Source organism: Erpetoichthys calabaricus, chromosome 2 (assembly GCF_900747795.2).
Source record: "Erpetoichthys calabaricus chromosome 2, fErpCal1.3, whole genome shotgun sequence".
NCBI classification, from domain to species: Eukaryota; Metazoa; Chordata; class Cladistia; order Polypteriformes; family Polypteridae; genus Erpetoichthys; species Erpetoichthys calabaricus.
In genome coordinates, this window is record NC_041395.2 from 32807550 (window position 1) to 32829062 (window position 21513).

The window sequence follows — 21513 nt, forward strand, 5'->3', positions numbered from 1 at the left end:
CAAAGTTTGTATTGTGGACTTGAATTTATGTGTTTTTCTCTGGTCAGTTCCCACTGCTGTCTCATAGAAGGTTTTCAAACCAAAACAAATGTGTTTTTTCTATTTTCAGATGTATATTAAATACAGTTTGGAATGATGATAAACATACAGTTGTGGCCAATTCTTAGTACTGCTACATTTTTTCAATTCTTCCACAAAATGGCATTGTAAAGTCACATATTCAACCAGTTTAAATTTAGAAAAGGTGATCTGTGTTGTGCTTAATGTGTGCCTCTGTGTACCACACTCAGCATGGAGAAATGTCAGAAATGTAAAAAATTCATGGCTCTATAGTCAACCGCTTTGGAAGTAGATGGAAGCAGTGACCCCCCACACTGCTGATGGCTGTGCTCAAGAGTTCATTAAAGACCTTGATCTTGTTTTTATTAGGACACTCGTAAACCCAGACACTCGGACTCCTTGCTAAGTCTCTCGAGAACCTTGATCAAAGCCTCCATTGATTCATCAGCAAAGTCAAGATCAGTGAAACAGATGTCCCTCAGCTGCTGGATCCCACGACCCTGCCCAACACCCAGTCCATGCAAGCATTGAACAGAGGAGGAGTAAAAACACACCCCTGATGAATCCCAGGATCAACTGGGAAAAATGCAGTGGTTCTGCCTCCACTCTGCACACCACTCACAGTACCAGGGTATGGGATTTCCAGCAACTTTGGGGGGATCCCACGAAGTCTCAGGATGTCCCACAGCTCAAACAACTGAGCCGAACTCTTCATGAAAATCACTTAAGGCTGCAAAGAAACTTTGCCAATATTCACATTTGTCATCTATGAGAACCCTGCTGTGATTTTCATGGAGTCAAGGGATGCTCTGATCAGGGCTCTCAAGAGACTGAGCAAGGAGTCTGAGTGTCTGGGTTTATGAGTATCCTGGATAAAACCAAGATCAAGGCCTTTAATGAACTCTTGGGCACAGCCATCAGCAGTGTGTCTTGGCAGTGACATTCATGTCTCTGGTGACTCTTCCTATGAATTCAGTAGACAGACTGGGAGAGCAAGGGGGGTCATGAGGTCGCTGGAAAGAGGAGTGTGGCACTCCCAGTATCTTTGCAAATGGATGAAGGTCCAAGTCTTTTGACTCCTGGTAATTCCTGTTTTGCTATATGGTTGCAAGAAATGGACGCTATTCCGTGACCTAAGATGAAGATTGGACTGTTTCACTACTGTGTCACTTCGAAGTCCCAAATGAGGCACATTACCTGCATTGTGAGGGAGCATCATTTACGCCACTATGGCCATGTGGTGCAATTTCTTGAGGCTGATGCAGCTCACAGGATCCTCACTGTCGAGGACCCGAGCGGCTGGACCAGGCCAAGGGGATGCCCACGTAACACCTGGCTGCGGCAGATAGATGGTAATTTATGGAGGGTGGGACTGGACCGCGTGTCTGCATGGGTTGCTAAACAGGATGCTGAGCTGTTTCATTGTGTGGTGGATGTTGGACACATGCTGTACCAGTGCATACTCCTCAGCCTGACCTGACCTGACCTGATACATTTTATGAAAGATTTGGTGCATCATTAGGACAACTGCAGTAGTGCCAATATTTTTGCATCATCTGTATGTAGTGCCTTGCAAAAAATCATTGTCTAACTAAGATACTATACCAGCTCGACATACTTTACCTACAACTCCAATGTGGTGATATATTGAGTGAATTATGTCAATGCAGACAAGATGGAAGGGAATGGAATTGGCATAACAGGAATGCATGAGGTGGCCAGAGTGACTGGAAATCTGGACAGGCCATCATTGGTCTCAGTACTGTATGAAAAAATATATTGATCGATTTTTTTTTATTATGTCCTTATTCTCCAGACATTTGATCATCATAGACGCTGGTAGCCTAAAACATTATGAAATATGGTGTCTCTCTCTTAACAAGGGAAGCTGTCTCTCTGATCTTATACTGTAGGTCGCCTTCCATGTAGCTGCAATTATCTTTTCTCTGTCACATGCACTGCCTGCACCACTGGCTCTGTCTCACACCACTCTAGGGAGTCAAAGGCAACACCATCTGCCCTCACTTTCCACAACTCTGTAAGTTCATCTAAGCCATAATGTTATCCGAGACACTGCCATGACCAGTACGCATGCTGATGGTTTTAAACAGAGAGCGAGTGTTGTGAAGGAGTGCTGCTCGGAGGGCTTGGTAGTTGGTCACCTCTCTCTCTCTCTCACACACTCACACATACACACACTCTCTCTGTACTCAGAAAGGTTTCAAACATACTGACAAACCACTGATACCTTTGCAACTTTTCTCTCACAGATCCAGAATTTTTATACTAGCATGTATTAATGATTATTGGATGTTAATTCTTGCAGACACAAAAGCCCACCTCCTTGACTTGAAACTCGCTGCAGGTAAATCAAACCAGTTTGATTTTGTCACAGTGCGTTGCACAGAGTTGCAGTGAATGTTAAGAGTGCCGTCAGTGAATCACTGGGGTTGTCGCAGTATACAACTGATCATAATGGGTGTGCGCTGCAACTGTCTGCACAAAGCTGCGATTTCCGTGAGGTTATATAAATCAAAACTATGAGTAAAAAGTCATGTTGTGTGATGCATGCTTAAGTGCTTGTTACCAGTACAGTGGAACCTCGGTTCACGACCATAATTCGTTCCACAACTCTGGTCGTAAACCGATTTGGTCATGAACCGAAGCAATTTCCCCCATAGGATTGTATGTAAATACAATTAATCCATTCCAGACCGTACGAACTGTATGTAAATATATATATTTTTTTAATTTTTAAGCACAAATAAAGTTAATTATACCATAGAATGCACAGCTTAATAGTAAACTAAATGTAAAAACATTGAATAACACTGAGAAAACCTTAAACAACAGAGAAAACTAACACTGCAATAGTTCACGCTATAGTGCTAGGAACCGCTAGCTAAAAATACTTTTTTTAATGAGTTTTAAGCACAGGGGAAAAATGAACATTTGAAAAATCCGTAATAAACCACCAAGAAAAGTAACATTGCAACAATGCAGGCTACGAACCGTTCCCTGTAAACAGAACTGAAAACAAAAACAAGCCTTCTCTACCTTATGCATCCCTCCCTCTCTCACTCGCTCTCTCTCTCTGTTTTGTGGAGCGCCTGTGTGTGTGTCTCTCTAGCGCGCTCCTGTGTGTGTGAGCGTCTGTGTGTGTTTGAGCGTCTGTCTCTCTCTGGCGCTGCCTGTGTGTGTGCGCGCGGCTCTCTCTCTCCCTGCCTGTGTGTGTGCACGGCTCTATCTCTCTCTCATGCGCTGCCTGTGTGTGTGTGCGCCTCTCTTGAGCACTGCCTGTGTGTGTGCGGCTCTCTCTCCCTGCCTGTGTGTGTGCTGCCTCTGTGTGTGTGCGTGTGTGTCGCGCTCTCTTGCTCTCTCTCTTGCTTGCTGCACAGGAAATGCACAGGGAGAGACTGAACATCTACAAACCGAAAGGGAACCTGGCTTGTTCGTATACCGAGAGTGTGGTCGTGAACCGAGGCAAAAGTTTGGCGAACTTTTTGGTCATAAACCGATTTGTATGTGTACCGAGATGTTCGTGAACCGAGGTTCCACTGTACTTGTTTAGATTTGGAAATCAAATGAGATCAAACTTCAAAGTGTTGTTGCTGCTATTTAGAAGGTAGAAAAATGGAGTCAGGTGATGTTGTCAGTCCCAGGTGAGTCATGGAAGGGTCCACTCACATGCACATCTACACTTATAAATATCACCGTAGCTTACATATCATTGTGATATCGTACAAAAGCCCAGAAGACACAGGAAAAGTTCCATACATATTGTAACATAACTGCAATTTGAACTTTGATCAATGAACCAATTAATTAATCGGTAACACTTTAGTGTAAGTACTGTTGAAATGCATCTATTACTCATTTACTATTATGTAACAAAACCTTAACAAAGACTTCTTTGGGTCTTCATAACACAAAGCTTTAGTAAAGTGTTCATTCATCCCTGCAATGTGTCCTACTAACAAAACCTCACTCTGGAGTGGTCTGAGGTGGCGCATCTGAGACAGATTTCTCTTGATGTTATGTATTTAGTTTAAGATCTGTGACTCCTTCATACTAACATGTAATTTTCCCATCATATCAATCTGCCACACTGCATAAAGATGAATAACTGATCTACTGATGTTTTTAAAAGTGTTATGAAGTCCAAACAAAGCTTTTGCTAAGGTCTTGTTACATAAGAGTAATTGCGTAATAGATGCATTTTTGCAGTACTTAAACTAAAGTGTTACTAGGTAATTAATTTGTATATAGTACCTTACTTTGAGTTTATCATTACCATTGTTTTACTTAAAACCCAGATCAGTTGATCAGGCAATATTTCTATTGCATGTTTTATAAAGAGTAACACCAGGGTGCTTTACAATGAATACAGACAACCTACAGTAATCATATAATATTTATGTGCCACCAGAAGTAAAGAACACCATCACAAGGTGCTTACATTAAATGCAGATCAAACACCCAATCATTCAGTTATTGTACAGCAACATTTCTTGAATATACCACCACAAAGTGCTTTGCAATGAAGCCAGAATCAACCAATTAATTAATCAATCAACCAATCTTTATGTAGATAGATAGATAGATAGATAGATAGATAGATAGATAGATAGATAGATAGATAGATAGATAGATAGATAGATAGATAGATAGATAGATACTTTATTACTCCCAAGGGGAAATTCATAAATTTACAATTTAAAAATTTTTATAACATTATGGCTTAGTTGAACTTACAGAGTTGTGGAAAGTGAGGGCAGATGGTGTTGCCTTTGACTCCCTAGAGTGCTGTGAGACAGAGCCAGTGGTGCAGGCAGTGCATGTGACAGAGAAAAAGATAATTGCAGCTACATGGAAGGCGACCTATAAGATCAGAGAGATAGCTTCACTTGTAATTTACAAATATATTACAAATGTAGTACCATTTGAAGAGTTTGTGACGTGTGAATCCCTGCCTTGCACCCCAAAACACGAGGCTGAGTCTCAGTACTTTAGCAAAACCAGCTTTATTCAGCTTGAAACAGTAAAAGTTGGGTTATTTATTGTAGCGGGATCTACCGCTCTCCTATACACAGACACAGCAATCAGGCAGGGTTGTGACCAAGTTAATGGCCAAGTAATACTGTTTTCTGCATTTACAATATTCCTTACATCACCCTTCGATGGCAGGTGCTCATAGCGTGACCGCGATCTTCTAAGATTTGTTTTCACGGCAGGCTGCTCCAGCGCTGGGAGCCTGCGGGTGCTCCGGTGACCACAAACGCGTCGATTGCGCTTCGGGATGCTCTTCAGTGTCTCATCCCGTTAGGGGGAACCCCAAAAGAGTTTAGAAACATCACAAGATCATTTCCACAAGCACAGCTCAAATTAATCAGTATTATTCAGTCTTCATATAGCACTATTCACAGAGTAGACCATCACAAAGCGCTTTACTCTAAACCCACATCAGTCAGTCAGCCTTTATGTGGTGCTACTCTCATAGTACAACTTTGCTAAAGAATACATTTCCCTAGAGAAGTAAGGCAGCAGTTTTACTAACCACTGTGCCACCTACCTGAATTATATTGAGAGGCCAGCAACCCTGGGCCTAATTAGCAGTTTTGTGAGTTGAATTTCTGAGTGGATGAAAGAAAATACTGGACAGAGTAACAGAAGCCATTATGTAGATGTTATGACTGGTGTTGTAGTGTTGCCGTGTTTCGGAGTCAGGGTCTCATTTAAAATCAAGCTTCAAGACAGGAAGGCTACAGTTTGTCATAACTGAATGAGGTCCATTGGCAGGTTACTAATGACATTTTTTGCTTCATTTTTTTGTTTTCTTGCAGAGTCTGGCAGTGATTAAGTCACCATGACAACAGAACTGCAGGAAATTGCCATTACTGAGGAGAAGCCTTTACTCCCAGGGCAGATGGACCCAGTGAAGGTGAGAAGTTGCTCTTTAATTAATGATACAGTTGCATTCATGAAGTGTACCCCTATCAGGGTGTTGGCGTATTCATTTAATGTTTAGTCTGTATTAATAACACAAACCTCATGCACTCTACAGTACACACGATATGTGTATACTGAACCTATCATAAAACGCTTTCGTTTTTAAATGCACCGTAAGTTATCTCAGTTGTATCCACAATTTTTGTTCTGTTTCTGATCTTTGGAAGAAAAAGTCAAACATTTTGTAAAAAAGGTAAAACCACTGTAATTGTACTGATTAATAATTGGCATTGCATCTTGTTTGTATTACTGATGGGTTCACCTCTAGGTGGTTTGTTATACGAAACAATGAAAGAATGAAAGGTGTTGGGACTATTAACTTTGTGTGACTGCATGTGAATGAATCAATTAATAAGATCAGTACATCTTAATAACTGAGAAGAAAATCGAAGCATACAAAAAAACATGCAGACAAAGGCAGAACCTACAATCTCCGCACAGAAAGGGTACAGGTGGGATTCAAGGCCAGTCTGCTGGTGCGGTGAGGCGGCAGCGCTAATTGTAGAGGAAGCTTAACATTGTGTTTTTTACTCAGCCTTGCCGTTATTCTGTTGATGCAGCACCCAGTGTTGCCTTGCTTTAATAAGGAACACCGATTGTTGCCAAGATTTGCTTCCTCCCCTTTGCATCAGAGTGTTAAAAGCAATAGTTCTTAAATGGCACTTTATTGGGTTGTGTGGTACCTCTTAGAATCAGTGCTTCTCAAAGAACCCTTTCATTCAGGGGTCTTTGCAAATAAATTGTTTTTTTGGGCTTTAAAAGGGATGATATGTGGACAAAACAGAATCTCTTAAAAATAAAGGTGCCTAGAGTGGTTCTCCAGAGTGATGCCATAAGGGAACCATTTGTTTGTTCCTAAAAGACCCATCCACATGAAGGTTCCTGAAAGAACCTTCATTTGTTTAGATCCGTAGCTGACTCCATGCAATATCTATGAATAGAAGATAACGGATTTATGAAATACCATTTTAAAAGGACTCTTTCTGCATAGCAGCAGGCCTAGTCCAGGTTTTCTTAACGTGTTAGTGTCTTGCAGCCTGCTATACATTAAAGATTTCAATTTTTCCCCCTACATATTAGGATGTTTTTCAAAGCACAAAGAATCAACTTCATATGTAAAGAACCCTTCCCAGAATGAAATGTGTTTGGTCAAGCAATGGAGCTATGAGGAACCGCACAACCCAGTAAAGAACTATAAACTGCCATTAAAGGACAATTATTTTTAAGAGTGTACAGTGTTTCTCAAAGTGGGGTCTGTGATACATGGCAAGAGGGTATGCAAAATAAATGGTAAAATTTGGTAAGAATTCATAAATATCACGTATACTTGGTATACCAACAGACTGCTTATTCTCATCTCCTTATTTCACCATTTCACTTATTTTAAACAACCACCACGAGATATTCGTTTAGAATGTAAAAAGTAATACCCTTTGTTAAAGTTTCCAGACAGCGTAGCCATATGTGAATGCAGTGGAATCAACATATCCCACAAACACCATTTCCGACAGCCAATCAAAACTCAAGTAGCTGTCGCCCTGCGTCACTCTGCCCTGCACATCAGCTTTTAAACGGGAGTACTGTGATGTAGAAGACTGAGCTTTCTGACATGTGCTGAGACCTCTTGCACCAAGCATGAGCATAAGCACATAAGCTTTCATTTGTGTCAGTAACTCCCATAATGTTCTGAGCCAACAAAAATCATTGGGAGGCCTCGCTTCATTCATTTTGTATATACTGCTGTAAATCACATCAAAAATAGCAACAACATTTATTTATATATAGTAGCGCATTTTCATACAAACAATGTAGCTCAAAGTGCTTTATAAGATGTCAAAGGGAAAGTTGCAAGAAAAGAAAAACCAAGTAAGATTAGCTAAGAATATTAATAAATAAATAACAAAGAAAAAATAAATCTTATGAAACAAAGATATATATTTAGTAGAAGGGTAGCATCCATGTCACGATGTAAGTAAGTCTCTAAAGATGAGTCTGGTGATAAGGTCAGATGGCCAGGAGGATAGAAAAAAAAATCTCCAGTTAAACTGGAGATAAAAATGAAATTGTCAGGGGTTCCAAGGCCAAAAGACCACCCAGCCCTAACTGGGCACATGAGTGTCAATCAGTCATTGCTCTGCTTTGCTGAGTCACATGGAAAAAAAAAATCTTTTCATGTAATAGATAGATTCTTCTGTCCAATATCTACATCTTCAAGTGAAAATAAACCAGTTTCCTGTCATTTTCTAACCCGCTTAAACCAAATTAGGGGCCTATCAAGCTAGCATAGGGTGCAAGGCAGGAACAAACATAGGATATGGTGCCAATCCATTACAGGGCTAAAAAAAAAGGAAAATATGACAGTTACATAGAGTTTGGCTCAGCACTGACTGCTATCAAGACAAAGTACGAGGCACGTTTGCAAGGGGAGTCTGCCTATCGCCCATCACTCCAAGAGTCGAGGAGCTACTGTATGTCTCAGGGACAAGCACACCCATTTCATAATTTAGCAGGTACATGAACAGTGAAAGTATACTGAAAAATATGGTGCAGTACAATTGTAAATCTAAACAGTCTGAAATGGTGTTTTACTTTTAAGAGTTTTATGCATTTTTTTTATAATAAACTAGGGGGCTTCGCCCCCTGCTCGCTTCGCTCGCCAACCCCCGTATTTGGTTTTCCGGATACACACTTTTAAGATTGTTTTTTCTTTGAATTGTTGCTATTTCATTAGTTTCACTTTTATTTCAGAACTTCTGTAAAAACAATATTTGTAATCTTGTGAGTCCCAATATGCTGAATCTTTTTAATGAGGTCAGGATAGGTTTCTCTGTTTGGAATTTCAGCATAGACAAAATGATCTACATCATCAGCATTTAATAATTTTTTTTTTTACAAAGTAACAAAGTAAGTAGAGTTCTGCATTGGACTCCTGTCTGTAAAGTCGTGCTATTTTCCTCTCACAGTTCCAAAAGTACATGGGGTTACCAAGATGATACCCCAGCTTTTGTCTAGGTTTTTGTACAAGGGCTAGATAGAACGTTTTTGACTCCTGGGGTAAATTTAGGTTTTTAAATAAGCACACAGATAAATATATATACACTAACAAAGTAACCAATAAATGCATGTGCGGTAAACTCCGTTTTTGAAATTCTCAAGATTCTTTATTTGTCACATGCATAGTTATACAGGACAACACACAGTGAAATGCATCCTGATCCGCTTATCAAAAACTGTGCAAAGTTAGAAGAATATCAGTTAGATTAACAAAAAGTCATAGATCGAAAGATAACAGTATAGTAAAACATAATAAATAAGTAAAATTATGTGAATAAAGTAGAATTAAGTGTTAAGGTGCAATAGTGTAGTAATTATTGTGCAAAACCAAAGTTAGACTGGTGCATAGTTAAATGAGGCAGTTTATTTGTTTGCGCTACTGCGATCTTTACTTTTTTATATTTTCTAATTTTCCTACTTTCATATCCTTTAACTTTCTCCACATGTGTATAGCGCCAAGGTTTTTTTTTTTTTTTTTGAGCCTTTCTAATTTCCCTGGTTTCATAGTCTCTAACCTGCTCTGCATGTGTTTAGCGCCAGCGTTTGTAAACATCTCTATGAAGTTCTACTTTGTCATTTTACTCACTGTCATTTAATTCTGAGCCGGATTAGCCGTGCTTTTTTTTCAATTCCACTTGTTCCGAGCTGATAATTATTTTCCTTATTTTCTGAATTTGCACCTCGATTATTCTTTTTTGCTCTTTTTTCTGTCCAACGCATTTGAGTCTCTTTTCTCCGCGCTTTTCTTTCTTCTTCGTTTAATCGTCGACGTTTCATTTCTACCCTATTCATTTCATTTCTACCGTATTGACCTTATACACTTTATATGCACTGAGAGCCCTGGAGCTGTGTGTGCTGCATGACTGCCTTTACACTACTGATTTGTTTTTTTTTTGATATTGCTTGTAAGTAGGGTGTGTCTTGAAAGACTCTCATTCAATGTTCCCGTGAGACGCACAGTGGCAGGTCTCTTTCGTCTCGCGGGTCTTTAAATTATCTTCCGAGAAAAATCACTATCAGGATAGGGGACAGGATTTCTTTTTATAATAGATAGATGATTTGTTTCATGTTTCTGTATAATGAGGGTCCATAGTTTTCTTCACCCTTGTAAGGGGTCCCTTATCTTAAAAAGTGTTTGATCCCCTGGTGTAGTAGGTTACCTATCAGGATATTGACAGATCAAGACAACATGAAGCCATCATTACTGTATACAGCAAGAGTCAGGTACCCATTGGTATTTCACAGATCTGTTATCATCTATTCATAGTTATTTCTGGACTAAGTTACATATCTAAATAAATAAAGGTTCTTTCTGGAACTTTCACATGGATGATTTTTTTGACAGCCAAAAATGCCTATCTATGGCGTGTGAAATGAATATCCTTGACACACGAAAAAGATTTGGGGCAGCCACCTGTATACTCGAATCCTGGCTGCAAAAGGCAAATATTAAGCACAGATGTGTACAGAGATGAGTCCAGAACAGAACTGAGTAAAACCAGGATGTGGTCTGGTTTTTATACCTGGTTGGCGGAAGTGACGTCCTTGGGGTAGGAAGGTGGTATGGGGGGATTTGGGCCGGAAGTGAAGTCTTTGAGGCTGGAATCATGGATTCAGGCAGAATTTCCCCTGTTTGGCTTGTACGGATATCAGAGCAAGGTTTAGGGCACCTTACTTTCTATTGGTCCTTTTAGCTGCCTCTCATGTGCCCGTGTGTAACAGGCGTCATTATAAAGAACCACCATTTCTAAGATTGTAGTCAGTTCGCCGTTGTCAGAAGAGGGTTTAAATTTGGATGCCCTTCCAGATACCAGCCTGTTTTAGTAACCTTTTGAAGCAAAGATAGGTAACCAGGTTGCAATGATATTTATGCTGTACAGTATATGGTGCATTTTCCATTTTAAAAGCATAAAACATTGGCAAAACTTGGATTATTAACAATCCATATGAAACACATTGACATGTCATTATAGTGTGGTTGGAGTTAATGTACAGAACCTTAATAAACTGTTGTAACATTTAATCTTTCAGAGCACTCAAAGATGCTACAATAAACTTAGGACCAAAGCTACATAGCTGTCAAACCCTATGCTATATCATAACGCATCTCTAATCCGTTTAATCCAATTCAGGGTTATGGTGGGCTGGAGCCTACTCCAGAAGTATTAGGTACAAGGCAGCCCTGGACAGTATGCCAGTCCTTCACAGTGTCTAGACACTCACACTCGGCCCCAACTAACTTGACACACATGTAATTTTGGTAACATGGGAATAAAAATAGAGTGCTCAGATGAAAACCAACAAAGACATTAGGATAACTGCAAAGTCCACATGGATAATGGCCCAGCTCAAGATCTGAACCCAGAACCAGCTACCTGCAATTCAGCAGTATTAGCCACTGCACTACCATGAGATCACTTAGTAAACCTCCATAAACTCTTTCTAAAATTAGGCTGGCCAGAGAAACAAAATACGACTAATCTTCAGGATTTTGATTTATGTTTGCTTCTGCTGCCGATCTCTTATTCTTCATGAGAAAGATAAGAAGCTGGTGATTTGCTGGTCAATTTGCTCATTGTAAACTGATGATAGCTCTTGCAAACTTCCATCCTGTACTGAAGCAATTCATCTCAGTTTCCTCCCACATAATATCTTTGGTTTCTGGTTAGTTAATATAAATTGCTTAAAAAAAAAGATAATTTGTGGAAGAGTCATGGAGTTAAAGCCCATATTATATCACCAAGCTATTTTAGTATGAAATTGAGGTCTTGATTTGATTAAGGAAACATGTACATATTTATTCATTTGTAAGCTATTGCATGAATGCATATATATACTTTTGTTTGTATTTTTTTACATATAGCAGGTGTGAAATAAAGCACTTTGACACAAAACAAAGGTTTGGGGCAGCCACCCGTGTACTTGACCTTGGCTGCAAAGTAAGAAAACTATTCACCACAATAATGTACAGAACGGAGTCCAAAACAGAACTGATCAACAGAGGAAGGGAGTGGGGCTTTCTAGGGAGGTTTGCAGAAGTGATGTCATCCCCAGAGCTGAGGCGGAAGTGACGTCTTCATATTCGGGTGGAATTTCTCATGTCTGGTTTGTGGGGACAAAATAAGAGGGTTGAATGCACCCCACCACCCCCTGGCTGAGCATGGAATTCCCTTCTTTTGGTCCCTGTGGCTGGCTCCCATGTGCATGTGTGTGACACAGGACAGAGTAGCATGGTGGCACAGTGGTTAATGCTGCAGTGTCACAGCTATAAGACAGTGAGTTCAATGCCAGTCACTGTGTTGAGTTGCCCATTCCCTCTATGGCTTCACAGATTTTTTCCCTCCATATTTGTTGCTGCTTATTCTGCATCCCAAAACTTATTTTAATTTGCTCTATGTGGGAGTGTGAGTAGGTTCTCCTGTGTACCCATGATTGGTTTATGGATTGCCCCTGATGTTGCCAGGATAAGCTCTGTCAGTCTGCAGCCTAGAATTGCAATAATGGAATACTCCACCCAAAATACTATTTGTTGTATGTTATTTACACCTTGTAGTTCGTGGAGATGGCGAATAAAGTAATCTCATGTTTTAATGCAAAAAAAAGGAGATTAAATAGAATAGGAGTTTATGGTCACCAACGCTGGATATCAGTGAACAGTATCATTAAGTCCACATAAAATCCCATGTTACTCATTTAACATAATCCACATGTCAAGTTATCCAGTCATATGCTCACAATGTCCCAAACACATACTAAAATATTGTTAAGGTGCTCTTAACCACCTCTGGAAAACGCCATGTGAACAAAATTGATGCATGTGAATTATGTGACACAGGCATTTTTGATATTGTGTGCTGTTGTCCACCACTGGTCATCATAGACATGTATTTCATCAGAAACATTTTTATCTCCATTCTCCACAAAAACACAAGGTTAACAATTTTTCTCAGCTATCCCTACAAAGTACACAGATGAAGCAGCATATAAAAATATTTTCATTTTTGGGTAGTGTATACCATTAAATGGGTTCAAGAAATGGGTAGGTCATCTAGCACAGGGGTTCTCAAAGTCGGTCCTGGCAGCCCACTGTGGCGTCAGGTTTTTGCTTCAACCAGATTCATAATCGATGACAATTGATAACACTGATCTCAATTAATTAGCTGTTTTTTTTTTCTCTTCTCTTATTCTACAGTAAGAAAGCACAGAGGCATGATTTTTACATTTATAAGACATTTAGAAATATTTCTGCATTTGCTATAGATTTAAATGCTTAACTCTCTTTTGTTGATTTCATTATATTTGCCCTTCTCTGTGCAGTTTGCTCCCTTCATTGTATCTTAATAATGACAATTAAACCCATGGGCAAACAACACTGAAACATGAAAGGCAGCAACTACTTTAGCGTTAGGCCCACTAATTGGAAAACAATGGATTAATTAAACAATTAGAACACCCGGAAAAACAGAATGAACATCAAGATGAAAATATTGGTAAAAAGAAAAAAAAATATTCCCATATAACTGCCTAGTACATTTTAATATTTTTTTTTACCAAACCTTGTTTTCTAATTTCTATATTGTTCCCAAAATACAGAATCTGGGAAATAACAGTTCACTTAATTAGCCCCAGGATTCTAATTAAAAACAGAAGCTGGTTGGAACAAAAACCTGCAGCTACAGGGGCTCCCCAGGACAGACATTGAGAATCCCTGATCTAGCACATATCACCGTTAATATCATTAAAATATCTCTAAAAATGTATAATAGAAGAAGATTCATGTGTGAGATGGTAAAAGCTCTTCTAAATAAGGTATTGCTATTAATATGTACCAAGGAGTGGCACAGTAGTTAGTCAGTCCTGCTGCACCTAGAATCCAGGGTTCAAATCTTGTGCTGGGTGTTGTTTATGTGGCGTTTGCACATTCTCTTCATGTCAGTATGTGTTTTTCTGAGGATTTCCAGTTTTTCTTGTAAATGCCCAAAGATGTGTAAATTAGGTTATTTGACGTCTTTAAATTTGCTCGTTGTGTGAGTGTGTGTGAATAGGCCCTATGATAAACTGGCATGCCATCCAGTGTAGGTTTTGCTTTTTACCAGATAGCATAGGGATTGGCCTCAGCCCACCGTGCAGAAATGGATTAAGCAGGTTTGAGAATGTTATAATATAAATTTTAATTAACTGTAATGCTGACCTATTAAAGAGTCTAAATTGGATCTCAAGATATATTACCATAGGTTTACAAATAAAAAAGGGTTAGTCACAGTGAAACTAAGTACAAAATAATTCTCACACAACAATAAGTAGGTTTAACTAACAAGGGTTTTTTGTTTACTGTTACTATGGCAAGGATGCTCATTTGGCCACTGGTAGTCTCCACCCAGCTTGACACTTTTTACTGTCCTTGGGAGTTTGTGCCTTCAAAGTCCCATTCTCTGCACACATCCAGTCTGAAGGTGGGCAAGTCAACTCCTGTATATGCAAATGGCATCTGCAAGTCTCTCACCAAGTCTTCACACTTCTTTTGCATAAGACATGTGAGAAAAATGCTGAAAATGTGAGAAACTTACCCCGGTGTGGTGAAACCAAAAAAAATCTTAAATTACCTTAAGTTAGCAAGCTTTGTTATCATAGAGGGAAGTATGTTTGCAGCAGAAATGCATAGACATAATAGACTATCACACACATACATGAATCCAAAAGACAACAGTTGAAATCCGAAGATGAGAATATTAAAGCCCAACAGCACAGTACAGTCATGCGCTTGTTTCCATTTAGTTTCGGCCATTTGGCTGTATGTCAGATTGGCTGCACATCGGTCACAAATTATACAGGTCATTGCAACTGAGGCACCATGGGTCAGATGTGGGCTAAATATTCTCGATTGCAATAGAAAAAAAAAATCAAAAATCATATTCGTAATCACTGACCTTGCAAAGGTCTAAAACAATATTTGTCATTTTAAACCTTCTGGGAATGATTCTTAGGTGGCTGGGACCACTGGTTAAGAATCAAATGTCAAAAGTATTATATTCATAATCGGCAACCTACAATTGGCATAAAACGAAACTCTACAGGCCTATATTACCAATCCCATAGTTTTTTTGAAATTTTGTAAAAAGGAGTAACTTTGACCCCTCATATCCCATTAGGGAGTGAATCCCTGCATTTAATTGATGTGGCATGCACAACTTGAAATCCTTCTGGTCTTTTTTGCCAGTGACATCTATTTGGTTTCTCTTTATCACAAGTCAGTAATTTCCAGTACAAAATATGTTTCAAAAATGGCTTAAAAGCATGAGTTTCTGAGTCTAGAGGGCAAAATATAAGTGGAAAATTTCACAAAAATCTTGCATAAGTAGACTTCAAGAAAAATTGAAAGGTATATCATATGTTGGGGTTTTCTTGTACTGGATAAGAAAAACTGAAGGACTTTTTAATCATTCGTAAATAATTGTTGTGAACACAATATAGGCAAGAGTCAGAAAGGAAGCAGAAAGAACAAAACAAAACCAATCATCAAAACCCAGAATGCAAATTCATAGTCATAAGATATGGAACAAATCTTTCATGTTTTGAATAAAGAATCCAATCTCAGATACTATTTGCAGAGTGCTGCCATCTTAAATAGACAGGGAATGATGGCTCAGTATACCACGTGGCCAGCAGCATTAACCATAAACCCATGACCAAGTAGAGAGTCACAAATTTTTGGCACAAAAACGAAATCATCTAAACTTGTGCCCAAAAACTTCTTTCCTTGTGGCTAGATTATATACTTTTTTAGCTCTTTATTTAATACAAAGCTCAAGTAATATTCATTATTGGGGGATTGTATCTCATCTAAACTCACTTCATTTACATTACTTATAACCATAGTATGCCGACTTTTGATTTTTTTCTATGTGTTTTGGTTCAGTATTTAGTTTCTGTAATTTAAACATGCTAAGACCAAGTTGACTGCCAAGATCATCACACATTGCCATACTTTATAAATAATTTTACTGTTGGAGCTCAGGCAGGATACGTCACACAGCACCGGTGTGAACTGAACTGTCCACCTTGATGTTTAAAGTCCAAATACTTTAGCCACTTATCATAAAGCAAAGTTAGAGAATATGCTTCTGAAGGTCATTGGCCTTGCTGGGTAATCATCAAGAGAGGCCTGAGTGACAGGGTACAGATTTAGTGGATGAAGGTGGAATATATTAGAATGTTAATACTGTTCAGTGTGCAAAAGGTCATTAGTCATAACAGCAGATGAAAGAAGAGAGATCCATGTGTCATTCTAACACACTATGTGTCCATTTGGGTGCCAAAGTTTAGATGACATTGGGAACAACAGTTGAATGGGGAGCTGTTTTCTCCTGGCTCTATTTTGATGTGATTCTGTGTGAACCGGTAGTAGTAGTCATAGATGTTTATGAAATATATTTGGGTGTGCCCACTGGAAGTAATGGCTGATGGCCAAAATGATCAGCACTAATAAATAATGAGTTTTCTCTTGGACTGTTGTATAGTTCACTGAGGGTGTGACAACAGATCTCCAGGCCTACAGAATAAGAAAGAGTAAAGACTGAGGGAGTGAGATCATGTAAATATTATTGATTTATTTACAGGTTTAAATGTTCTGTCATTGTAGGGTGTTTATCATGCTAACTTCCCTCTATATCAAAACTTTTTTTAGGGTGGTTGTACTTAGTGCTGATAAGATGTCTGCCCCTAAACTGACTTTTATATTACTTGTTAAATAAAGACCCTTATTAGAATAGCGCTCTCAGTCCTATGGTGACCATGTTGCAGTGGTTACCTTTTTTAAAAGCTGTTCACAGTTTTCATGCTAATAAGGCACACTTATCCAGGTCAGGAAGACAGGGAGCTGATGATTGTGCTCAATGCAGTCTGCAAGTCCTTTGTGTTGGACAATCAACTGTACAGGCCAAGTTAGGGTCGTTAGTTAACCTAAACTGCAACATCTTGGTAAGTGGCAGGAAAAGCAAAGATCCTGAAGGAAAATCCAATATATATATATATATATATATATATATATACTAGTCATTTAGCCGTTGCAATAACGGGCGCTAGAACAGTAGTGCATAAACATTAGTAGGAACAGTCTATATTAAATGGCAAGGGACTTTGACCTCATTCTTTTTGTTGGTCGTATTTTTCTTTGTCTTTCTGCCTTTCTTTTGTTGATGTTTACTTGCTGAGCTGACCGTTCTTCGTGGGCTGCCACCGTGTATTGTGTGTCTTTAATTTTCTGTGACAGTAATACTGTCTTGTACGTCCGCTGGCTTGTACGTCCGTAATATACCTTTAATTTTCTCTGGCGGTAATACAGGCGTGCGTGTCGGTAATATGCCTTTAATCTCCTCTGACAATAATACTGGCTTGTATTTTGCTGAAATATGAGTCACTGTATTGTGTACCTTCAATTTCCTCTCGCAGTAATACTGGTTTGTATTTCCGTAAAACGCCTGTAACTTTCTGTGACAGTAATATCGCGCATCGCACCGTGCCCCACACATGCGCACTTCAGCAGAAGACACACATACACGGACACCTGGACACACACAAGGATTTTATTAAAGAGGATATATATATATATATATATATATATATTTATTTATATATATATATATATATTTATATATATATATATATATAATCTATACTAATATAATAAAAGGCAAAGCCCTCACTCACTCACTCATCACTAATTCTCCAACTTTCCGTGTAGGTGGAAGGCTGAAATTTTTGGCAGGCTCATACTTGTGGAGGGTGTATCCTGTAGCAAAGCCCTAACTTTTTTCATGAATGCCCCTTTCAGTCAATACGCCTTAAAAAGAGGTGTAAAGCTAAACTTGCAGCACCGCTATTCAATTACACTTGCCTAATGCCTCTCCTAAGGGGAGATACTGTGGGATCTAGGCATCCGTCAAAGCACCAATCACAGGCCCGATTAGAAAGTGGGAAGCTGTGATTTGTCGTTTCCCTCCCATGTAACAATCACAGCCCGTGTTACAACGCACTATGTATGTATGTGTATATGTATATATGTATATGTGTGTGTATGTATGTGTGTATATGTATGTGTATATATATGTTGATATGTGTATATATATATATGTATATATATGTGGATGTGTGTATGTATATATATATATATATGTATATATGTATATATGTGTATATGTAGATATGTGTATATGTAGATATGTATGTATATGTATATATATGTATATATGTATATGTATATATATGTTTACATAACCTCTTTAACACACTACTTCTCCGCTGCGAAGCGCGGGTATTTTGCTAGTATACTAATAAAAGGCAAAGTCCTCACTGACTCACTCATCACTAATTCTCCAACTTCCCTTGTAGGTAGAAGGCTGAAATTTGGCAGGCTCATTCCTTCCAGCTTACTTACAAAAGTTAAGCAGGTTTCATTTCAAAGTTCTACGCGTAACGGTCATAATGGTCGACAACGTCCGCCATGTTAAACTTTCTTATTTATGGCCCCATCTCCACGAAATTTAGTAGGCGGTTTCCCTCCGCTAACCGAAACCGATGTACGTACTTATTTCGGTGGTATGACGCCACATATTGAACTTTCCAACAGTCTTTGTTAGTTATGGGCCCATCTTCATGAAATTTGGTATGCGGGTTCCCAACACTAGCTGAATCCTACTTACGTTCATATATACGTCCATAGCCTGCATGTAGTTGGCTGCCTGCCTATATAAGGCCATCCGTCACTCTGGTCTCTTCATTCCCTTCCTTGCTTCGCCACTGTATTCACATCTCCCTGCTGATAACTGCAGCCATTTTATTTAATCCACGGCTTCTCCGCTGTTTTATCGTTCGTTTATTACAATTATAGTTATTGTGTAGGTATTTTAGACTTAGTTTACATTGTTCAGGTACCCATTTCCTTTATCGTTCCAACCATACCCCCATTAACATGTCTATCGAGGTGATCACCATCGATCAAAGAACTGTCACTTACCGAGTGGTTTCCATGCCCGGAGATGGCGACTGCCTTTTCCGTTCTCTGTGTTGCATATTGCACGACCATATCAGGCTCACTCTTGATATCCGGAGGAACATCGTGTCTTATGTATTGAATGACTGGGACAGGTTCAAAGTGTGAACTGATGATGGTACAGGAGATAATTATACTACACAGGAACACTATAAGAGTGAAATGCTTAAGCCCTTCACCTATGGTTATGAATGTGAGTTGATGGCTGCCACTGAATTGTTCAGTTGTCGCTTTCAAGTGTACCGAAATGGCCAAATATTTCACACCTTTGGACAACCGCCAATGCCTCTTAAACATCTTAGATTCACAGGTGACGATTTGAGTAGTGGACACTTTGATGTTTATGAATGTTTAAACTCTCAAAAGCTGGATGCGAAGTTATCGATGAAACCCATTTCAATTCAAACGCCTCCATTTCCAATAAGGCTCTGCTTCTCAATGACAATTAATAAGTCTCAGGGACAGACCCTACAAAATGTTGGCATTTATTTGAGGCAAGATTGCTCTTCACATGTCCAACTATACGTTGAATGCTCAAGAGTAAGCTCAGTGCACAGCTTGGTCATATTACAACCGGAGGGCCAAACTGACAACGTGGTATACAAAGAGATCCTTAACAAATAATTATTGGTATATTTTCCCTCAGTTTAGAAAGGTTTACTTTTCTTCTTAATAAAAGTTTTAAAGCAGTACTTCGCCGCTGCGAAGTGCGGGTATTTTGCTAGTATATTATATAGATAGATATATTATATAGATAGAAATATTATATAGATAGACATAGATATATGGATGGGAGAAACTCTCAGAAGTATGATCACCACTGCAACACTCCACTAATCTGGCCTTTATGGCAAAGTGGCCGGATGATATAAGAAAGCCCACCTGAAGTTTGCAAAAGGGAACCTTAAGGACTCTCAGACTATGAGAAACAAAATCCTCTGGTCTGATGAACCCATGTGTAGGAGGAGAATGGATATCCTGGTCAGAACAGAGAATTATTAATTACCTGGATGGAAGGTAAAGAACAAAAAAATAAGTTTGTGTCCAGCTGGTATCAAATAATAGAAGGACCAGTGATAGCTGGGAGTAGGGAGCAATTCCATCCCCCATATGCTAGGTGGCAGTGGTCATCAAATGGGAACTCATTTGGGCCACCCACAGGGGTGCATGGGATGTGGAGTCCAGAAATGCAGCCCTGTTGGGGTCCTTATGTAACAATAGAGGGCTGCATGTCTGTATAATGTTTATACTGATTATAATGTAAACATACCGTGTATTTGTGTGAGTCTACATAAAAAATAGGACAACAAAGCCTAGGAGGAAATTTCTGACTGATCATAGAATCATTATGGGAATGTCTTTAAATTTGTTAATTAAACAAATGGTTAAAACAAAACAAAACAAAAAAAACCCAAAAAAACAATACTTCGCTGTTTGCCATCTGCTTTAAAATAATGAGCCCTGAAACACCTGAAAGTAGGCTGGAGTCAGGTGGCTTTTAAGCAAAGGCTGCTTGGATTATGGCTTAAATTACATTCTATTTTCCTAGGAAGGTCAATATGGTTCCAACAAAAGTGCCTAACTGTCCTCAGTGTTTGATGTTATTGTTTTTTTCCCTTTTGGAAAACTTCCTGAGGTGTTGATATTTTTCTTTGAAATTCATCGATTCGCACCTGAACACCTGAAGTTCATTAAGAAGACTGTATTAGGGTGGACAAGTAAAGTAATGGGTGAAAGCTAATGCTATATTGAAATTTGGTTTAGCCGTTAAGCCCAAGAACATAATATATTGTAGCAAATGTAAGGAGATTAATCTGTAATGTTCATTAGCTTGGCATGTAAAGTTGGTAGAATATCTTACCAGGATATTTTAAAGGCCTTTGAAAAGACTTCTTCTTCAACAACATAACTTAAAGTCTGAAAAGGAAACAAATTTGTTCTACCTCAGAGCAGGAGAGCAGAAGTAGTTATGATGCATCCTACTCCTACTCCTATTCCCAACTAGAAGTAAGAAGCCACGTCTAAGAGTGAATGACACCACGATTTTATGGCACCCCTTGCTTCAAACTGCCACTCAAGATGACATTTCGTAGCTTTCTGGTAGTAACATTAAGGCCTTGGCACAAAGATAATAATAGTAATAATAATGTTATTCAAAATAGTAGGAGAAGAAGAATAAGGAAAATATAATATGTTAGGAGACTCACTTGATTGCAACAACATCAGGAATGATACTATAATGAGAACCAAAACGGAAAGACCGAGACATGCACACACATCAAATGAGGATTAAGCCAGATATACTGACATGTTTATTTAGCAGTGAATGCTCCACTGCACAC

General features: G+C 38.9%; 1 protein-coding gene across 1 annotated transcript in view; it reads left to right on the forward strand.

Annotated features, from left to right (window-relative positions):
- ndrg2 (NDRG family member 2) overlaps positions 1 to 21513 on the forward strand; it is a 333932-nt gene that overhangs the window by 172241 nt on the left and 140178 nt on the right. The window contains exon 2 of the mRNA XM_028793565.2: positions 5904 to 6001. Within this exon, the coding sequence (XP_028649398.1) occupies positions 5927 to 6001 (75 nt within the window). The 5' untranslated portion in view covers positions 5904 to 5926. The remainder of the gene's footprint in view (positions 1 to 5903; positions 6002 to 21513) is intronic.